A 24,168-nucleotide genomic window follows, 5' to 3' on the forward strand; every position below is an offset into this window, starting at 1 on the left:
TGGAAAGGAAACAGTTGAAAGATGTCTTAGTTGCCATGACCATTTTCTCTGCAAAGAAAATTGACCTATTATGTATTTATCTGAGTTCATAATAAGTTTGAGCTTTCAAACAAATCTTGGACAAATTTAACCATTTCATTGACTCAAGATTCTAGTTATGGTAATTCATATAACTGTTGACATAAAAAGTTGCTTTGTCAGTGAAAATAACACATTTTAAGAAATTTTCATCACCTTTTTGACTAATATTACATTTGAAAAGTTGATATATTTAGGAAGCTCATCTGTTTGCTTTCATTTGTATTTGTATAATCAAAATCTCTTCTGAGTAATGTGCTCAGTAAACAAAACTTCAAAGTATTGTTATAGGCACTTGATATCGTCAGGCCCCTGATACTAAATTGTTGAATTGCTTGATGTTTTTTACTTTTGAGATATATCTATTTTTTTTTTTTTTAATTTTAAATCATTAAGAAAGTTTTGAATCTACTTTACCATACATTTGATTAAAACTTTGTTTAACAGTAATAAAAAAGGAATAAACTGCAAATCAGGAGACCCAAGAAGTTTTTTTTGTCTAGACATTATGTTGTTATCAAACTGGTAAAACACTATCTGAAATGTTATGTAGATAATGTACAGATGCCAACATAAACTTGGTATTTCCCTTAAACTCCAAGTCCAATTAATATGAAGAGCTGTAAAAAAAAAATCTGTTATGGAAATTTCACTCAAGAGGAAGGAGGTGTTATTCAGTTTGTACGCGATACAGATTTTGAAATGTACAGAGTTCAGGTATGAGGTATGAGTGATGTGTTTGTGTGCCCAAAGGAAAGGTTTTAATAAATAGTTTTTTAATATTTTTTAACTGATGAAATCAGGAAAGCAGTATGCAACTTTTAGGAACACTGTCCGAGAGAAACTATTCCAGAAGTAACACGTACAAGAGATTGTAGGAATCAACAACATCAGAAAATAACTAAATAAATAATTTAATTTATATTTTTAAAAAAAAAGAAGAAAAGAGTGCCAGATAGAGTGTTTTAGAATGGGCTAAAAGTTAAAAGAATATGAGGAAGATTGAACAAGGGGTGCTGTATAAGATGAAAGAAAGTGCAGGGAGGAAGTTATAAAATAAGAGAATGTTTGAACAGTACCGATTGAAAGTTAGAAAAAATATGGATATCGTGATCTTATCTACATCCTGATCCAAATTAGATATTGGGAAAAGAAAAGTTAAAAAAAATCACATGTTGAAGATAAATGGATATGTGGAAAAAATTATTTTTAGTGTCACCAGTTTTAACCATTTCTTGTTTATAGTATATTTTCGCCAGTCTATAAAATCTTATATGCTTACAGGTACTTACAGTACTATCATCGTGTTAATGCCAATACTATAATTCTTTCATCGGCATGTGTTGCATTTTATTGGCTTTAAAATGAACTATTTGCACTCTCAATAGGTTGCAGCCTACATCTGGAAAAATAGAGAATAAAATCATGTTACCAGCATCCTAAAACTAGGTTTTGTAAGTTTTATTGAACCCTTGTTAGGAAACATGGCCAATTCGTCGCATTTGTGTCTAGGATTTATTTCTTCTCGTTAATGCACTAATAATGCCTGAAATTATGGAAAGTATAATGAATGAAGCAAACACATATTATACCCAAGCTTTTGATAAACCGGTCTTCCTCATTCAAATTTATAATGATGGAAACCAACTGACATAGATGAACTGTATATATTTTCGAGTTTGTCCATGCTTACACTAAGAAATAAGAAAAATTCTATGAAAGAATAATGGTCAACAGACACACTATTACACTCCCCCAATATTTTTTGAAACGATGGCTAGAGACAGATATTTGAACATTCTTAGTATGCTTCATTTTGCCAGTAATAAAAATCTCCTGACTTCGTCTTTTTAAAATTCAAGAATTATTAGATAAACTGAAAAATATTTCTCAAATGTGTTTTATCCTTTTTAAAATATAGTAGTAATTGACAAGTCCTTAGTTTTGTTCAAAGTAAGGCTTAAGTTTGTTTATGTTTATAATAGAAATTGTGTTTTAAAATTTGTTTACAATAAATAAAAAAGTAGTTTTAAATTTTAAATGAATTAAAGTAATATTAATTGCTAGTGATTGTGAAGTGATAAATCATACAGACTGCTTAAAGCTAAGCAACTTTAAAAAAAATACTAATCTGAGCATGAATTAGGATTTACAGTATGTTAGTCCCGAAAAGGTTAAATTAAAAATGTTATTAATATGCTGTAAATTGCTTCCTTAACTTGAAACAGTTACCAGTGATAAAATCAACAATAATAATTTACAAATTATAAAATTATGTGATCCTTTTAAACGATTTTAATTTAAAATGTTCTGCATAAACCTTCTTGATATTGTATAATTATTAAATAACTCACTCTCAAAATATTAAAATTTTTCTTTCTAATTCCTTTTAGAGCCAATTAGTTTCATGAGAACTGGTCATAAGCAAATGAATAGTTTGTGTTAGCAAATGTTGTTAATTTGTTATCAATTTTGAAAATTAGGTCAGTGATCTTTACTTAAAAGGTTCACATGTTCTAGAGCAACTCATTAGATGTTTACAGCATCAGTCTAATCAAAGGTACCAGCCAGCTTCATTCAAGCAGCTCTAACTTCATATAATAGTGAATCCAGTAACTTAACCTCATTCTTGACTGAAAATAATTTGATTTAAAATCGATAAAGCTAATTGATAGACTGAAAGAAATTGATATACTATGTTATATAATATTGGATGTACATGATGTACAATAAATTGAAGAAATTATACATTATTAAAATAGTACACATATATAAATTAAAATCTAGTGTATATTAAATTAGATGCCAGGATTACTGAAAATAATAGTGACTAATGAAAATAATAAAATGCATGCATTTTGAATCACTTAATTTTTGTATTTACCACATCTACCACCACTTTCTATATCTATTAGAAAGTTTGAAGGTCTTTCAATAAGTCCTTAGAAAAGCCAAGAGATGGCACTCATAGTATCAAAAATGGTTTGCTTTTAGTAAGCGTCATTTGTCGCTAGAGTGCAGTTAAAGTTTCAGCTATATCAATCATGTGATCGATCATTTCATAATCATGGTTTGGAGCAATAAGCTATTGTTTATTTAGAAAAATGGAAAAAAGTGAGTTTTGAAAGTGGAAAAAGTGAGGAAATCATATGAGGGTTTAATCACCCTAATATAGGTGATTAAACACTTATATTTAAAATGCTTAACACCAAAAGAGATCAAATTTGAGTTGGATGAAGTTTGTGACACATCTGCTCCTGTGTTTGCAACTGTTTACGATTGGGTAAATGAGTTTAAACGTGGCTGTACGTCCACAAAAGGTGAACATTGTTCAGGACGATCAATGGAAGTGACCACCCCCGAAATGATGGACAAAATTGACGATATAGTTTTGAGTGATGGATGAATAAAGTGCATGAAATAGTTGAGGCCATAGGCATTTCGCAAGGTATATTGTTTTCAATTTTGCACGAAAAATTGGGTGTGAAAAAAATTTCAGCAAGATGGGTGCTGCGTTTGCTCTCAGTGGAGAATAAACACAGTCGTATGGTTGACTGAGGCTGTTTTGGTGCTCTCCCATTGCAATCCTGATGAGTTTCTGTGTCGATACATAACTTTGGACGAAACATGGATACACTACTACACTTCAGAGACAAAGGAACAGTCAAAACAGTGGGTTTTTGAAGGTGAACAGGCTCTGAAGAAGGCAAAGATAGTGAAATCAGCCGGCAAGGTGATGGCCACAGTTTTTTGGGATGCACGCGATATCATCTACACTGATTACTTGGAAAAAGGATAAACAATAACTCAAGAGTATTATGTGTCGTTATTGCACCAATTGAGCAAAGAAATCAAGAAAAAACATCCTCATTTGAAAAAAAAAAAAGGTTCTCTTCCATCAAGACAATGCATGAGTGAACACCTTTGCGGTTTCAATGGCCAAAATTATGGAATTAAAGTTTGAATTATGGATTTAAAGTTTGTAGTTATTATTATTATACTGAATTCACCAGATTTGGCCCCTAGTGTTTTCTTTTTATTTCCACACTTGAAAAAATGGCTCAGTGAGCAACAATTCACATTGAACGAGAAGGTCATTGCCCAAACAGATGCTTATTTTGAGGACCTCCTGAAATTCTACTTTTTGGACGGCTTAAAAAAGTTGGAGAAATGCTTGGAAAAGTGTATAGATTTAAAAGGAGATTATGTTGAAAAATAAAAAAAAAATCTACACAAAATAATTTGTTTTTCTACCTTTTTCTAAGGATTTATTGAACGACTCTTGTATAAAGTAATGGTAAATTTAAATTCTGTAGTTTATGAAGCCAACAAATGTCTGATTTTTACATTTCATTCTCAATAACATTTTCCCTCTGTTATTTTTCTTCATTCCCATGAAAAACAACAGAGTTTTACCAAGTTAATTCTATCATTAGGTAAAACTCAAACTGTTTTACTTATTACTGATTTTAGAAATTCTAAATTAGTTTCAAGGTTTGTGAATTCTGCCTATTATTGAAGACATTTTTTACTGGAAATCTGCTATTATGTAAATTGGTCAGTTTTAATATTTAAAAATGATAGTTTTAATATGAAGTAATTTTTTCCCATCTCTCTAATGGTATGATTATTGTATTTATTATACCCATGTGTTTTGTGTATAACAGTTTGCTATATTTTTTCTTTGTAGGTTATTTTACAATCTAAAGACTACAATGCATTATCAATGTCAGTTATGGCTTTTGTAACTCTTATATATCCATTAGAATACATGTTTCCTGTTATTCCACTTCTGCCAACTTGTATGAGTTGTGCTGAACAGGTAAATTATTTTTAAATTTCTTTTATTATTTAATATGTAAGAAAATCTTTTTATTTAGTTTTTACAATAATGACTCTTTTATCTATGTTAATATACTTGTATCTTTGGTAGATTGTTCATATTTTGTTGCATATTTTTGAAATATCAGATTTTATAGATTATTAATCATCCAATTTGTTTGTGGGGTTTAGAGCAATGTACTCTGTTTGCAGATTGTGCTAGTGAATTTTTAATACACCAGTTAGGTTGCCAAGTGATTTGTTACATGATTTATATTACATAAAATAAATTGGGCAAATTAAGGAAATATCCTGACTTAAAAGATCCAGAATATTAGCGCAAAATATCTTGGCATAATATTGAGAATGCATTTCACAGACTCTTAGCATTTATTGACGGGTGTGATAGATTCTCGAAGAAGTTATTGTAGAGCAGGAATGTGTTTAACGTTATAAAAATGAATTGTAGAAGAATGCTCTTCAATTAATAATTTTTTTTTGTATTCAGTCATTTGACTGGTTTGATGCAGCTCTCCAAGATTCCCTACCTAGTGCTAGACGTTTCGTTTCGGTATACCCCCTACATCCTACATCCCTAAAAATTTGTTTTACTTATTCCAAACGTTGCCTGCCTACACAATTTTTTCCTTCTAACTGTCCCTCCAATATTAAAGCGACTATTCCAGGATGCCTCTTCTTTTAGCTATATTTTTCCAAATGCTTCTTTCTTCATCTATTTACCGCAACATCTCTTCATTTGTCACTTTATCCACCCATCTGAATTTTCACATTCTCCTATAGCACCACATTTCAAAAGCTTCTAATCTTTAGTTCTCAGGTACTCCGATCGTCCAAGTTTCACATCCATATAAAGCGACGCTCCAAACATATACTTTCAAAAATCTTTTCCTGACATTTAAATTAATTTTTGATGACAAAAATTAATTGATTAAATCAATTAATTAATTAATTATTTTGTTTATTAATTAATTAATTTCCTTAATAATTATGACAGTATAAAATACTGTTGGAATAAATTGTAAACAGATATAACTAGCTGCATTTAATATGAAGCTATTTATTAACATACATAATAAAAGCACGAGAGGAGTTAAGGGTCGTTGTTAGAGGGTCGAAGCATAAATTGGGTGTTGACTAACATTAAATAAGCTAACTCTTGTGTATATTGGAGAAAACAAGAATGTCATAATATCAGATGTTCATTTTACTTTAAATAGAATTATAGTTAGTTTTCTGTCTGTGGTAACTAAAAATACATTAATGGAAAATTATAAAATGATCAATTTTTATAAAATAAATAGTTTACATTATAGAGCAAAAAATCTCAAACAGCATTAATAATTCATAAATAATATATGGGATATTAATTTATATTGAGTTAGTGGTGTGATTAAAGTATAATATTACAAAAGAGTTTAATGTAATGGCAGTATATCGTGCAATTTACATTAGTAATAGGAAGTGTTTGGATAATTTGTTTATTGTGTTATTTTCTTGATATTAAATGATGAACTATACAAATATATTATTATTTAATTTTATAATACTTCTTATCATTGAAAAGAAAATTTTATCTAATGTAATAAATGAAAAATCTAAAATAAAAAACAAAACACTTTAATAAATGAAAATAATAAAAGTGTAATTAATAAATACTGTATATATATATATATAATAATAATAATAATAATAATAATAATAATAATAATAATAATAAACATTTAAAAAAAAATCAATAAAAAACTAAACTTATAAAAAAAATAATCTATCCTTTAAAAAAGATGTTTGATTCAACAAATCAAATTTAGATCAAACAAAGAGAAAATGCTAACTAAGATTAGGAAAATTCAACTGCTTCAGTTTATTAAAAAAAAAAAAAATGAAATCATTCAAATTTATCTTGTATGCATGACCTATCTCAAGGATCTGTAAGATGTATAGTTACATAAAAATGGTACTTACATAAAAGGAATGTAATTTTGAGCATAAATTTTAAATTTTTAACTGAAAATAATGTTCATTTAATGAATTTGTAAGCATTATCAATATGTTATGGTTAAGTAAGAAATGAGCTTTTCTTTAGACTGTTACTTTATAATTGCTATTTAATAACACCAGCTTTTATTTTAATGTTGTGTGATCCGACTTTAAAACCTTTCATTTCTAAAAAAATGTTGAAATAAATTTATATTAAGAAACTGTTTCTCATATATTAATGACTTCTCATGGAATGATATAAGATTGTACACTTCAACTTATGATGTTGAAGAAGGAAAGTAATCTTCTATCATGTGTCTTTTTAAAAATTATACAAGAGAATGTATGTTATTACATGATAGTGGCTATTTTGTTTACTTTTCAGATACTGGTACTATTAGTTACAGCATTTTTGTGCTTTTATCGAGTTTTTTTTTTTTAATTTTATCATTTCCACTTTTTCTGTCATTATAACATTGAAAAAATGAACCTTAGTTAAGCTTAAGCTCAAGCTAAATCTCTTGTATTGGTATTTTAATCCCCTCTGTAAAATGACATTAAAAAATACAATCAATTTAAATAGGTTTAATCAGTACAAGAGTAATAACAACATAACTGTTGTTTGTGGTAGTCAGAAGGACATGTTTTAGGTTAAGAGAGGTTATAAAAGCAGTATTATTGCGAGGAAATGTGTAATTATTGGACAGCAATAAATATTCTACGTGAATTACTTACATTTTTTTTTTTTATAAATTAAGATAGTTATAAATTGGTAATTGTATTTAGCAGTCATCCATCTAGGGTGCATAGTATTTGAAATTATTGGTTTGAAAAGTAATATATTTAAAAAAATTATTTTACAGTTGCTGTTGGCTCCAACACCATTTGTTATTGGAATACCAACTAGTTTCCTTATGTACAAAAATAATTTCAGGTAAATGTTTTCATTATTATTTAAATTAAAAGAAACAGAAAAAAAATAGTTTAGAAAATTTCACTTTAACTTGTTGTAACTGAATATTATTATTTATTAAATTATTTTTTTATCGGTGAAAGTGGTTTTTTGTATCCCGGAGATGGTAAAAATACTTCAATATAATGTCAATATTTTAAATCATATTTTTAATTATTCTATTTTTAAAAAAATCTTCTGATATACAGAGTAAAATTATTAAACTTGGAGATAAGAACAAAAGCGGGGAATGGGGAAAAATCAATTTTAAATTTAAAAAAAAATGATTAGTTCTTCCTTCTTTCAGTTGCTGAAAGACTATTGAACATTTAACTTAACATTTTTCTATTAACTACTTTACTTTTTTGGATTAAATTATGTTAATGAACTTAAAAGGAAATTATACTTAGCATTGATTGTGTTGTTACAACTTTAATGAAGCAAAAAAAAATGTTATTAAACTTAGGATTTGCTATTGATATTCTTACATTTCAGGGTTTGCTTTCTGATATGTCCCGTTTCGATAACCAGCACCATTAGACTTCTTTTCTCATTATTTGACCATAGATTGAGAAGGATTCTCCAGAAATGTCACATCTGTATTTTCAAAATTCCCCTTGTCTTGGAACATTTTTACCTCCTCTTTCTTTAGCTTTTACCTTTACAGTATCTGTGATTTTTCCTCTGGGCATGAAGATTTTCTCATCATTCTTTCTTAGCTATTTTTCCACTCCCCAATTTCATTGTATGCCCAAAACAACTTTCTCATCTTTGCTCCTTGTTTACATTCATTCTCTCATTCCTAGTAACTTGCCAAAAATTTAATCTTCTGTTTTATCTTTACTCATTATGTCACGTGTTTCTTAATAATTTATTTTTAAAATAAATTAAAATATTGAAGTCTTTTTAACTATTTTATCAGTTGACTTTTTTTAAGTTTCTTTTCTTCTTGTGTAGATGGAGAAGTTATTTTTGTTCTTAATATAAATTCTACTTGTTCTGACATTGTCTTCTTTAATTGTATGCAAATATTGTTAATTATATCTTATAGTATTAATATGATAAATAAACCAACTTCTTTTTTTTTTTTGTCTTCAGTCATTTGACTGGTTTGATGCAGCTCTCCAAGATTCCCTATCTGGTGCTAGTGCTAGTTTCATTTCAGTATACCCTCTACATCCTACATCCCTAACAATTTGTTTTACATATTCCAAACGTGGCCTGCCTACACAATTTTTCCCTTCTACCTGTCCTTCCAATATTAAAGCGACTATTCCAGGATGCCTTAGTATGTGGCCTATAAGTCTGTCTCTTCTTTTAACTATATTTTTCCAAATGCTTCTTTCTTCATCTATTTGCCGCAATACCTCTTCATTTGTCACTTTATCCACCCATCTGATTTTTAACATTCTCCTATAGCACCACATTTCAAAAGCTTCTAACATTTTCTTCTCAGATACTCCGATTGTCCAAGTTTCACTTCCATATAAAGCGACACTCCAAACATACACTTTCAAAAATCTTTTCCTGACATTTAAATTAATTTTTGATATAAACAAATTATATTTCTTACTGAAGGCTCGTTTAGCTTGTGCTATTCAGCATTTTATATCGCTCCTGCTTCGTCCATCTTTAGTAATTCTACTTCCCAAATAACAAAATTCTTCTACCTCCATAATCTTTTCTCCTCCTATTTTCACATTCTGTGGTCCATCTTTGTTATTTCTACTACATTTCATTACTTTTGTTTTGTTCTTGTTTATTTTCATGCGATAGTTCTTACGTAGGACTTCATCCATGCCGTTCATTGTTTCTTCTAAATCCTTTTTACTCTCGGCTAGAATTACTATATCATCAGCAAATCCAACTTCAAGACAAGAAAATGTTACTTCTTGATAATGCAGGATAATATCTCTATTTTAAATAAGTTGATTGACTTAACAAAATGTGCATATATTTAAAAAAAAATAATTAAAATATGAGTTAATTTTTAAATATATTTCTAGAAATCTTTTCAGAACTATTTTCTGATTACATTACATCGTATGATAAAGTTCAATGCATAAATTTTATCAGTAAAATTCAAAAATATATCTTAAATACTATATTGAAAACACAAAATACGGGATGCCCCAAGATAAACCGAACCCAATGCAAGCAAAGAACACATGAATTGTAAAGCAATATTACACAAGTAAATGAAAGACAAAAATCTACTTATGTGGGCTCCTCCATCCCTACAGGTACTGCTAAAAATGTTTACTACCATGGTCAAACACAGTTGGCCTGATGAATTACATTTAGTGCAACTTGTAATTCATCCCGTTGGATGTTGGTAATGGTATTGCATGTATTCTGTTGTATGCGTCAAAGAGTTCGTGGAATGTTCTGGTAAACCTTGCTCTTCAGATTGCCTCACAACTGGACAGGTGACCATGGAAGTAATAAATCCTTTGTGGCAGTCTTGTCAGATGTGTAAAAACTGAGTCACTGCTTCCAAGGAAGCATATGCTGCTGCGCCATCTTACTGGAAATACGTGAAACATTGTTTGTCTTCCCACAGTTACTCTATGAAGGGCTGGAAGATGGAAGATTTTGGCAATGTAATGCGCTGAGTTTACTGTGTCTCTGAAGAAAATGGGCCCAGTGATTTCATTCCCCACTCAGTGCACCACACTTCAGTCTTTACATCATGCAGCAGTAGCTTTTAATTGTACATGGTGATTTTACGTATAATATGTAAAAGTCATGAAACCAACACAACTGAACTACGAAATTTGCCAACTCACTAAGTTTGAGAAAAATAGTAATATTAAAAATGCATCAAACTATTTGATCACATCTTAATCAGATCCTTTAACCATTTCAAAATGACCAGCAGTAATAAAGTCCTATCTTTCACACAACTGATGAAGAAGCTGGACAATAGTTCTGAAAATATCTGGAGGTATTGTTCCACATATTTAAAATGCAAGTCTTGTGTGAAACTAATTTTTTTGTTTGTAAGGTTAAAAGTTGAATGATGCATTTAAAAAAGTTTATTTTTTACCAAAAAAAAATTGTGTAAATTTTACCTAAATTTCATGTGATTATGTTACAAAGTGTGCTTTGTTACAATTTGTTTGTTTTATATGTTATAAAAATCATGAAGTTAACTTTTGAGTGAAATTTTTTTTCTTATCGTTCCATCTTATGTTGCTGTTTTATGATTTCACAAAATAAAAACAGGTACAATTTGAAATATGATTTGTATTTAATATAATATGCATTTTGTGAATTTTGGCTACATTACTACTGTTATATTGTTTTTAGGTTACCTGATGATATCTGGTTAGTTGATTTAGATTCTAATAAAATTTCTCCCCCTTCTGGTACTCAAGAGTCTTTACCTCCTCTTCCAGAACCAGAGGGAACTGTACTGAAGAATGTACTTAAACAGGTAATTAAATATTTTTAATTGTTTATGTTTTATGCTTTTTAATATTTTTTCAGGTTGCACATCTTGCAGAATGTTTTATACATTTATTTGTGCATATTTAATTTTATGATAATACACACTTCTAAAGTTGTTGTTTATTAATTATTTATTGAGAATGGTTTTTTAAGTGTTATGTTTGTTGGAGGTGGTAGTCGTGCATTTCTTGTACCTGATGACGATTTATTCTTTGGATAGAAATCTGTTTTATGTTAATATTATTATAGAATGTAATTATTTTGAGTGAAGTTGTTACCATACATCATTTAAATTGAATGAGCCTGTATAATAATAATAATACATTTTTATTCATGAAAATAGTTAATTTTTTATCATTAAAACGCTCAAATCTAATGAAAAAATTATATTACAAAATTGACATATCCTCATTGCTCAGGCTATTTTTGGTGTAAGTTACTTCGTTGTTAATTCAGATTGTTACTACCATCTTCAAAATACAATTGTTCTTGAATAGGTAGTGCATAAAAGAACTGTATGATGCTAATAAATGCTTTTGTGTAATTTCACTCTAGTGAAATTTAACTATCGTGATCCATCTTAGTTATTATTATATGCCACCATATTTAATTTACTTAAAACGAGCATGGTAAGTGATAAAAAAAAGATTATTTGAATCATCCTGTGTAATTAGTAAAATGAGCTATTGTTTAATAAAGTTAACTTATTACGAGAGTAGTTCTGTTAAGTGTTGATAAGAAATCATTGAGGTACTTATTTTATGAATTGAACTAATCATATCTTAGGGTAAGATGTGACTCATTGTTTGACTTGTATTTAGTGGAATTTAATATGAATTATCAATTTTTTCTTATTATGAATGACATTCATATAAGTATACAAGATTTTTGAGGTAAAACAAAATATTGTTTCTAGTGTTAATAAAATGTTTACCTTTATTACACAGATTCATATTTCTAGTAGCATTCAAAGGAGTTTAAATAAGTCTTTGTTGTATGAAAATTATAATTCAAAATCAAAATCTTTAAAGGATTTTTACATTTTATACATAATATGTTTTAATGATTTTTCTATCTATTGAAACATTTTTGGAAGATTTTGAATAGGACATAGATCAATGCTGGTAGCTTCTGCAACTATACCAACAGAGTCCTGTTGGTTTAGTCAATCACCTTGTACAAGCATTCAGGAAAGAATTATAAATGTTTCATTTTTGAACTTTTGAATCACACCTTCCTGGTAATTTCATAGCAAATGTTTAAAACTTTTCATAAATAATAGCAGGAATGATTGTTATGGTTTACAAAAATTTGTAGTTATGAAAAAATATTAGTTTCAATTAATTCCACTGTAATTTTTAGTATGTGTTATTTCATTTATATGTCAACCATAATTATTATTAATAAGAAATTTAATTAGGTATTAAAATATATATAAATGACAAGATATCATTGAATTGATTGGCCCTGATTTTATTATTATGTAATTTATTAAGCATTAATTATTTAAAACCATCATGTAAAAATGACATGCCTAAACAACACTTATGTTATTATTTAACATTTTCAGTCTATTTAAAAGAATATATATATATATATATATATATATATATATATATATATATTAAAACACCTTGATTAAAATTTTATAAAAAATAAAATTAGCTAACTGAATTATCTAATTGAATTCTGCTTGATGCTGTAAATATGTGTTAGAAAAACTACTATGTTTTTTAAAGGGCAAAAAACTACAGATCTTGTAAGAATGTAAAGAAAGAATTTTCAAATATTTCTGAACATCTAATTAATAAAAAAAAAAAAAACAAAATAACCGATATAAAGAATATTAAAATATAGAAATAAATGTAGAAAATAAAGAAATTGATTGCCTAGAAAAGTATTATTAGAATAATAGTTTAAAGATAAATATAGATAATTAACCTTCAAACAAATTCAATTATTTCTGCTATAGACATTAATTTAAAATGATCAGTTTTATGTGATGTGAATCAGTTTGCTAAGTTAAAACATCAGACACATAATGCTCTCCTCTTTTAGAGTGTTACTCATGCATTTATTGTCTGTTATAAAACTGCAGTTATTGTTATTGCATTTCTGTTAAAAGATTGTGATGTAAAGAATTATATTCAGTAATTTTCTTTGTCTATGCCTATTATAGTGAGTTGTTCTCAAGTCATAGCTTGATACTGGATTGCATTATTTTTTTTATAGGTGTTGCTTTTTATCACTCATTTTAATTTTTGATTATATATCTTAAGCGTATTATTTAAAAACAATCATACACAGATGTGTTGATCTTTTTTCTGAAATAACTGATGAAGTTTTTGAAGGATCCACGAAAAATACTACACGTTTCACATTATTAATTAATGTTGCGGCATGTGCACTTAATGTCACCTACAACAGCAAATGTTTTACTCGTAGTTAAAATTAATGCACAATAAAAAAATTATTATTCCTAAGCTTTTACAGACAGTTTCACTCTATATTCTGAAAAATCAAATTTTGTCTTGAATTTTAATTTTCTTTCATTGTGCATTTTTTATCTTTTTCCCTTACCACTTGTCTTTTTTTCTTTTCAAAACACAAGGCTATGCAACAGATGGATCAGGTATGAACTGGTGTTCTTGAAAAGCATTTGTCTACTTGCACAAGCATGTTAATATTTCATCACTATTTTTTTAATGAAGTTTATTCAAATTTTGCATGAAAATTATTACTTTGCATACACATTTTGATATTCACTTTTATTTTTTCTTATAAGGATAACATAAATATAAAATTTTCTTTTTTAAACCATTAGGAAGCTTAAATATAGTATATGGATTGATAAATATACTTGAAGTAATATAAATGTAATTACTCTTTATTAAGGAATATAGTATAACAGTTAATACAAAATACATAATTAAACGTATATTTCTTTTGATTTGTACAGTTAATCTTCTTGTATTAAACCTTTAGTTCATAAATTACATATTTTAAAATTTGTATTTCACCTCTTAAAACTTTCGTTACTTAAATTATAATTAATTTTGCATTCCAGTGGATCCAGAAAATTTTTATTATTGTATTATGTCTATAAATAGTTCTCATATATTACTTTTCATCTCATCACTCTTTGTTGTATTTGAACTAGATGAAATTATTCTTTAAGAGTGGCTGGAGTTTAACCAGTTTAATTTTGCTGCTTTCTGTGAAGGATGATTGGAGTCGTAATAATTTTATATACTTGGGTTTGTGTAAAATAGCTGCTTATGTCTTTGTTTGCAATGTTAATAAAATTAAAATAATTTAATTTACTTAGGTCAAGCTCAGTAGTAAGTTGTTAATCTATAAACTAGATAGCGATGTTGAATAATTAATTTGAATTGAATTTGAACAAATATTCCAATTTCCTCCTTTCATTCAGTAACTCCCATAACTTTCAGGAGATTGTGGGAGGCAAGAGGGTGGCAGTTGGCAAATAAGCATTCAAACTAAGTGCTAGTGAGTTTTATGTACCTTTTTGAGTAGCTTTTTTTTGGTGTACCAGAGTAGTGATTCCTTATAAACTATTGTTAAGTCTAACTATAAATGAAGTTTGAGCATACCAATCATTGCAGGACGATTTAAAAATGATTTCATAATTTTAAAAAGTTGTACAGAAATTTATTCAGAATATTTACAGATTGATTGAGATATCATTTTGCAATAGCAAATAACAATTTTTTTTTTTAAACAGTCATTGGTTTAATTGGAGTGCCGTTGTTATAGCACTCCATATAATCCAATTTGGAAAACTAATAATGTAAACTAATACGGGATGAGATCCCACCTGAAATCGATTTTTTACCAGACTGTATTCTGCACATCTACCATTACTTAGGCAATGAGGTGATTCAGTTACTGAGTTCAGCAAGATTGGAAGGTATGGAAGAAATAGGCACTTACTCTTTAATGAAATTGCATAAAAAAACAAGAAATTTCAAATCCAGAGAATCAGATGGATGTATAATTAGGCCACTTTAACTAATCTACAGACCTGGGAAACTTTTATCAAGTTAGAAGTGAAAGGATACTTCTTGGGGAGATCTGTTTCTTACTCTGGAATGAGAAAAGTTTCTAACTTAACTAGGAACTTGATACTGTTTAAGGTATTCACAATGAAAAGGAAGGAGTAAGCCATAAACTTTAATTTGGTTAAAAATTTTAAGACACTCAAAATTTCAGTGGATTTTTGCTGCCCCAGATCTTGCTCATTGTGAATGTTCATCTTCCATTGACATAAAGGTCGACTAATCATTAAAAATTATATTTTTCAGGAACATCTCATTTCCCTCTATATAATTAAAAATTTTTTTTCAAAGAATATTTAATTAGTTGCCTCATCTGTACCAGGGATTTCTGTCATGAAGGTATGTTTGTATGTTTTTAGATTCAGATTTTATGTGACATGTGCCAAATGCTTGTTTGTGGAATGCATATATCATGAGAAGCTTATCCATTGATATATAAAAGCTATGTAGAATGTTCTTCCTAACTGTTCTAGAGCAGCATCAGAAATATGCCAGTGACGTATTGATATTTTCTGTTGAACAGAATAATTAGTCTCAAGCATACTGTGGACCCAAGCAACAATTGTAGGTCTACCTGGAGGATCTTTACATATCAAGTGTGGAAATCATGGAATTATAGAATGTTTTTTGTTTCTGAACGAGTTTCATGGATTTTGTGTCATGAAATCAAACAAACAAACATGCTCTGCACTGGTAAATGTAACAAGTTTGCTAACTGAACAGATCCCACTAATGCTGATGGTGAAGAAATTTGTACTATAGGACTATATAAGTTAATATTTGATATGTTTGTCTACAAAATGACATTTCAACCAGTTCTGTTAATATTCTGAATAAACTTCTACATGCCTTCAACGTTATAAAGTTATTTTTTAATTACTGTATTTTATATCATTTTTACCAGTTTCCTGAGCATAACAAATTTTTAGGGGAAAAAATAGAAAAATCCACCAAATGGACTGTACTACACTTCAGATATCACTTAATGAAGATATCACTTACTGATTCATTTGTAGATCACATCTACTTCTATACTGAAATAAATGAGCTTTATCTTATTGATTATTTAAATAATATGAATGCACTGGAAAAAGCGAACAGATTGTTATAATACATAGTGATCATCTAAAGATAAAGAAAATTTAGCTGTAATAATATTAAAACAGGTAATAAATAAAGATATTATTTGGTTCCTTATTTTTCAATATTCAAGGTTAATTCAAAAAATTCCTGAAATGTGGTGCTACAGGTGAATGCTTAGGATTAGGTGGATTGACAGAGTTACAAGTAATGCAGTACTTAGCTGGATGAATGAAGAATGTAAGTTCATCAATGCTCTCACAAAGAGAAGAGATGTGCTAATTGGCCACATACTACGACACAACAGGCATACTACGACACATCAGGCTATTGTTGAGAAAATAACTGAAAGGAAGAATCATCAGGGGAGAGGAAGGTTGGAGTATACCAACCAGATTATGAGGGATGTGAATTGTGACCCACCGGGTTGGTCTAGTGATGAACTCTTTTCGCAAATCAGCTGATTTTGAAGTCAAGAGTTCTAAGGTTCAAATCCTAGTAAAGGCAGTTACTTTTATATGGATTTGAGTACTAGATCGTGGATACTGGTGTGTTCTTTGATGGTTGGGTTTCAATTAACCACACATCTCAGGAATGGTCGACCTGAGACCATACAAGATTACACTTCATTTACATTCATACATACCATCCTCTGAAGTAGTATCTTATGGTGGTTCCGGAGGCTAAACAGAGAAGAAGGAAAGGATGTGAATTGTGAAACCTATGTCGAGCTGAAAAGGAAGGCTTAGGATAAAAGACTTTGGAAACTTTCTGCTAACCAATCATAGGATTGAATACAAAAGAGAGAGTGAGAGAGACACCAGACAAGACAAAACACCAAAACACTGTCTGTATTGTTCAAAAAATACCATGTCTCATCTCCTGTTATAATCGTGCTCAAACAATTTTGATCTTCATCAGCTGTAGTGATGAAGTCTCTGTGTTGTGAGTGTCTCATCTGCAGACAAAATTTTTGGAACAATGTGTTGACAAGCACTACATATTCAGACATTGTGGAGAATTCTGTAACAACTTCCAGGTGGTATCTCAACTATTGGCAACTTTTGTTTACAGTTTTTCTTCTGTTGTTTTCAACAATATTTTTGACTTGCTTGATCAAAATAGAGAGTCACCTATTATCAGTGTCATCTTTAATATTAATGTGTCATATTAATGTGATATCACTAAACTGTTTATGGCAATTGTAAACTACTATTTTCTTTATTGGCGATTCTTCATATGCTTCTTCAAGCAACATGTTTCTGGTGGAGTATTTTTAAGCAAAACATAAGTATTTGATAATTGTGCACTGTTCAACTGCTGGAATTTTTCACTGCCACGATATGAAACAAATAGCTTTAATATTCTAAACAGAAGAGGAAACATATTTTAGCTAATAGCTGTTCAAATTTAAACTCATGTCATATTGTGTCATTAGTTTTTCTAGTTCATTATTATGGAATAGGTTTCTCAGCCAACTGTTGACAATTTTTTTTTGCCACTTCCTAAATGACTGTTGTTTAAAAATTCTTCTAATCTAGGGAACAAGTGAAAATCACTAGAAGCCAGATCAAAACTCTGTAGTGAAATACTCTAGTACTTCTCTGGAAACTTTCTGATATTGCACTTGAGTAGTTGCTGCTGAATGCTTGTAGGTATTAATATTAGAAAAAAACCAACAATGCTGTTAAATAATAGGTTCTCTGTTTAATTTGTGTTGGACAATGGTGAATTATGTGTTTTTCAATAAGTGTATGTTTTACTTGGCATGAAATTGACATGTACAAGCATTTCTGGTTCCAGAAAACACCAGCCATCACTTTCCATGTGTTTAACTGTGTAGGCTAATAGTTTCATCAGCAGTAACAATAGAATAACAAATTCATTGATATCTCACTTTTAGCAGTAGAAAAGTTTCTACACCACTTCCATTCACTTTTTCTTTTGTTCTTCAAACGATAGTAAGGAACCCATTCAACACAAACTTTTTTTTGATTTCAAGATGATTGAAAATCATCTCATTTGTCAATAACTTTACATAGAAGATTCCTTGGTATCCAAGGAAATGAGCCGTATAAAACATAAATGATGAATTATCTTCTCTTATAAATATTATAAACTCTTTGACTCAATCCTTCACAGCCAGAGTCTAAAACAGTTTTCATTATAAAAATTAGATCTTCCTTCATTGAGCAAGATATTTGAATCAAGTATGATTTCTTAGTACTTTTAATTTATGACCTGATGCACTTCTCTCATACATCTACAAGACAAATTTCTTATTAAAACTATATCACACTTCATGTCTCACATTTGTTGAAATTTTCTATCTTTTGTCTCACATTTATAATACTCAAAAAATTGGGGATAACATATTTTCAGTAATGAAACTTGACTTGGAATGAGTTGCAGGGAAGTAACTGACTTATTATTGATGGCAGGTTACAAGTGTGATTGTAAAACAATGTGATTATTTTCCAGCTCTTGTACATTTCTGACAATGAGTACTACTTTTGGGAAATGGAATTATTATAACCATAGGAAATAATGAATGTAATAGGATGTTATTTTGATATATAATTGATTGATTGGTAAGGAAAATAGGTAAAAGTTACTTGACTGAATAGAACTGGAAATTATTGGTCCTGCTTCAGTTAGTAAAATTTGTACTTGGCAGTATATCTACTTTGATTTAATTGTCTGTTACTAGGCAGACGGTAGTGTTTAAATTATGACATTGCTGATGTATTCTTGGGAGAAAATATGTTGACTAAATTCTTTCGTATGATGCTCCAGAAGTTTAAATATATTGGAGTCCGTAAGCATCTGTATTTTTTTTCAGTTAGTGAGTGTACCTATCACTTATTGTATCTTTAGACCGCTAGGCTAGGGTTGTAATCACACAGAATGTGCTTTTAATTGAACCTATTAACAGAATGATGACTAAGTGAGAGTGTTGGAAAGATAATGAGGAAATTTATTGTACATTATTATTCTTGTTAACAATTCATTAATTTGGAATGATCATTATGCTCAAAGAAAATTTTTATTTCATATTTAGTCTTTCTCTGAATTATCTTATGTAGAGTTATTGTATCTTCTGTGTCATCTCAGAAGACATATTTTCTTTGATCTACTTTTTCATTACTGTGCAGTTGCAATACTTAAAAGAAGCATGGCTGTTGAGTAGAGCTGAATTCTCTTACTTGTTTATATTAAAAAATGAGAAATATTTCAGGCTTATTGCAAATTAATACATTTTTATAATATCGCTTTTTTATTATGGTTGTCTCTCTGCTTCTACTTTTATCTGTGTATTTTCACTTTGTTCTGTATTTTTTCTTTTTTTTTGCATTGTAACATAGTCAACAGTTTTTCTGATTACATACAGAATTTCTAGTTTGTTAAATTTTGCTTTTTTGTGAAAAAATTTTATTCTTGTACTTTGAATAACTTTCTTTGTAATTTTGAGAATGTTCATTTAATATTTTATTGGTTGTTGTCAGCTTTTTTAATTACTTTTATAGTCTTTGCATCATAATTAACAGTTAAGTACTTTGGTAATTTAATTCCAGTTTATTTTACAAATTTAATTGTTAACTAAATTTTTTTGTAATTTAAAAAAAAAAATTAATATTAAACTGTATTAATTTTACATATGTATTAATTATAGTTTAAACCATCTTTAAAAGGTAGAAAAGCACAAATAACTTGGTTTTATGTGCATTTTACCTACTGTAGTTGTATATTATATTGAATTATTGATGAACAAAACAAACTTAATATGAGGCACATTTGGACAGTAAGTACATTTAAGCTATTAAAAAATAATAGTTTATTTTTTAAACAATTTTGTTTTTCCAAGAAAGTATTTATCATTAACTATTTTTTAGAATAGTTTCCACTAATATTAAGATGTTTAGCATAGAACCAGTCAGAGTAACATCTTTATATAGTCAAAAATTGCCTATTAAGACACCTAATGCTCTTCAGCTTTTGTATCAGCATCATTAAGCTGTTGCAGTTTTATGGAGAACAGTAATTGAAATTTATGGAAAGTCACAAGAAAGTGATAGATGAAACGATTTGTTCAGGATATTTTTTTGTTTTTGAGCTACACCAAATCATCATTATGAGCAGATGTTTTCCAATCCATGCCTCATCATTGTAATTTTCTTGTTCTTTGTTAAACTGTCTAACCCATCTTCTTATCCTCCCATCACTGATTACATTCTCATCTCATAGTAGAGTAAACTTCATTACTCTACTAATTTCATATTTCTTGCATTTAAAGAATTAATGTATAATTGTATTTCACAATAGACATGTTCTTTATTTGTGTAAGTATAAAAAACAAACAAAGGAAATTGTATGTAAAGGTTACTTTATATTTATGATTAAGATACCAATTTATAACTAAGTGTCATCAGCTCAGACTTGAACTGTAAAGCTATGTTAGTTTGCAGTAAAATAATATAAATGTTAAACATGTACAATTAATTTAGGTTTGGATTATTGTAACAAGTTAAATATAATTCTTATTGCTAGAATTTTCTAAATCTACATTAATATACATTATTTATATTGATTAATATTTTACTTATTTTTTAAGTTATTGCTATTGCATGTCGCAAGCAGCTATCATATTTTATGGAATTAATACCTATATTTGTTACCATTTATAATTGATGAGTCTAAAAAAAAATCTATTAAAAATATAATAACATCCAACTTCCTTACTTGTAATTAGTAATAATATTGTCAGCAGGAACTTTCTAGGTTCATTCTTTAGTCTTATTCTTATTCTTTAGTCCTATTAAATTTTAATAGGACTTAGGTGTTGGAATTAACTGATTAATGGTAATGCCACTGTCATTGTATTTACTAAGAGAAGAAAATAAGCACTAACAAGTAGAGAGAGTTAACACTTTCAATCGCACTTATATAATGTGCTTTTGAGTTATCCCTGTAATTTTATTCATATGACTAATTTATAATTGATTATGATCAGTAATGTTGTACTCTCATACTGATTAAAAATATCCTGTTATCCCAAGTGGTTACGGGTAGGATGGATGCCTATTGCCTGAAGGAACATAAGACCTTTACTTTGGATGACATATTGGGTTTGTTTATGTCAAGATCATCGTATTGTAGATCATCATTATTCACCATCCACCCTTTTCCTTATCTGTGATTCCTTCTTCCCATTTTGTTTTCTCTAAGTATAATCAGATGGGTAAATTCTGAGGATGACAAGATTTATAGAGGCAGAATATTCTTGTAATCTGGAGAGATTACTCATCCAGGACTTAATTTTCTGTTTGGTGGCTGGAAAATTACCCTGATGGTTGAAGTACCTGTGTGGTAAAGTTGGGCCTTCTGACTCCATCTTCAATTAAAAAAAAGTTTTCTAACGTTTTTTTTATTGATATTCTGTGTAACAAATTCTGAGTAACTGTGTTCTGAAACTCTTATTCCCTTGCTTACAGAAATAGATAAATGGTTTTCATCTAATTTATAATATATAAATTCAGTTAATGCTTCATTGTTAGCCCAACTGTTACTAGAAGAATCAACTAAATTACCATTATATTGAATAGTTATTATTACATTAATAGAAAGAGTTATTTGTTTTGAATAAAATAACTTTTTCCGTTAGGTGTTTTAGTATGTAAAATGAACTGAAATAAGTATGATCTATAAAAATAAGCAATGACATAGTTTTTCAGAATAATTTGATAAACATATTGGTTTAATAACATTCTGCATGAGAAAAAAAATAGTTTGGGTTGCACTGATTTTATAAGTATTTATTTAATATGATTTACAAAACTGCATGTTGTTTTTTCCATTCTCAAAGGATTTCTGCCTTTCCACTTAAATTTATTTTTGCTCCTTCTCTTCATCTATATATTCATTTTTTTCTTTCAGTTTTGGAAGGTAAACCAAGTTATTAGTTTTTATCATAAGTATTTATTTTGGCTAGTTAAAATTAGTCTTATTTTTATACATCTGCTCTCTTCTCTCTGTTAATTTATTAGATTAAGATATTACTTACCTAAGTGCTAGTGTTTTTTTTTTATTTACATAATTATGCTTAATATTTTTATATCTGTGTGTGATAATATTATTCTAAAAGCAAACTTAGGACTGAAGGTATTTTACAGATCAGATTATAAACTACATATCATCCAATTTTTAATTCTGTACTCTACTTATACGGTAACACTTTACTTGTTTAACATTTTAATTAAAGCAGTTGGGTATTAAAGTATGGCAGATTAGCCACTTGCCCTTAATATGCAATTGTTTAAAAATTCATAAATCTGTGGCTGTAAATATAAATATATATTAACAATAAGGTAAGTTAATTTATTTAATAATGTTATGATTCATTTTATTACAAGTATTCTGTATCCAATGTATTAATTAATGCAATAACCAATTTGTTCAAGGTTTTTAAAGATTTAGGTTGGTTGATTATGATTAATTCATTTGATAATCTAGGAGTCTTCAGATACCTTATACAGCTTTGTTGAATTTGGGTCTTTAAGAAGTTTTATCATTATTCACCTGTAGAATGTTATACCGATGGATTGAAAAGCTAGGATATGTTGCTAATTAGAATCTAAAAATAGAATGGTAATCAGAGGATATTCTTGAGTAGGTGTTAGCATTAAAATATAACTGGTCTGGCATAGTCTCGAAACTGTTAATTTCTTTCAGAAAAGGAATCTAAAATGCATTTATTGTCATAAAAAAATAATGTACAGATATTTGCTATAAACAGATAACACCATAAATAAAAATCATTGGAAAATAAAAAAAATATCTACAGTAAATTACTGACGTAAGAAAGTATAACAATTTTCACAACATTTTAGCATAATGTTGTATTAATTGTGTATTGCATTAATATTTATTACAGCATAATACATAAAATATTTATTCTTTACAGATAATATTATCATTGGATCATTAACCCCCAGGATCACTTGCGTGTCTGAAAATCACGTGGTTACTTGTGTGTTAGATTTCATCTAACATTGTTGAATACTTGAACAAAACTAGATTTTTTCAAAACACAATTTATAATGGCAAAAAATTTTTTATTGTTTTAATAAATGACAAATTGGCTATATCTTATAGTATTTATATTTAAATAAATAAAAAAAAAGTAATGTTGAAAATAGTATAAAAAATAAGAAAATAGTAATAAATAGTAAGAAATGTTGAAATAGTATACTAAAATGTTCAATGAACATTTCAAAATAACGTAATTATGTTCTTATAATTATGAAAACAAAATGATTACTAACATTTTATGGCATCTAATAACTATAACTATAATAAAACATATAATTATTACTATATATTTAAATATTAAGTTCATTGACTGAATCAATATTGCAACATTATGAATGTTCCTTTTTTATTTCATTCATTTGCTATGATGTAATCATTACACTGGGAAAAAGTCAGAACAGTCTTTGCTGCATGTTCTTTACATGTAAGGGATGAACAGCAGCCACGTTGATACTGTGTAAATTGGTTTTTGCGCACGAGGCAGTACACAGCGTGGTCTCCCATGTAGTCGCTGAGGGTTTGGTGGCAGTAGTGAGGAAAGTTGTGCTATCCGCTGTATTTTTTTCTTGAGGCTCACATGAAGGTTTAGAATGACTGCCCTTCTCACGAGGTGTGGTT

General features: G+C 28.6%; 1 protein-coding gene across 1 annotated transcript in view; it reads left to right on the plus strand.

The window, feature by feature from the left end:
* The window catches only part of Rab3-GEF (Rab3 GDP-GTP exchange factor), a 316,556-nt gene that overhangs the window by 122,142 nt on the left and 170,246 nt on the right, over positions 1-24,168 (plus strand). The window contains exons 9-11 of the mRNA XM_075355604.1: positions 4,769-4,900; positions 7,761-7,831; positions 11,162-11,288. Of these exons, the coding sequence (XP_075211719.1) occupies positions 4,769-4,900; positions 7,761-7,831; positions 11,162-11,288 (330 nt within the window). The remainder of the gene's footprint in view (positions 1-4,768; positions 4,901-7,760; positions 7,832-11,161; positions 11,289-24,168) is intronic.

Source organism: Lycorma delicatula, chromosome 2, assembly GCF_047948215.1.
Source record: "Lycorma delicatula isolate Av1 chromosome 2, ASM4794821v1, whole genome shotgun sequence".
NCBI lineage: Eukaryota > Metazoa > Arthropoda > Insecta > Hemiptera > Fulgoridae > Lycorma > Lycorma delicatula.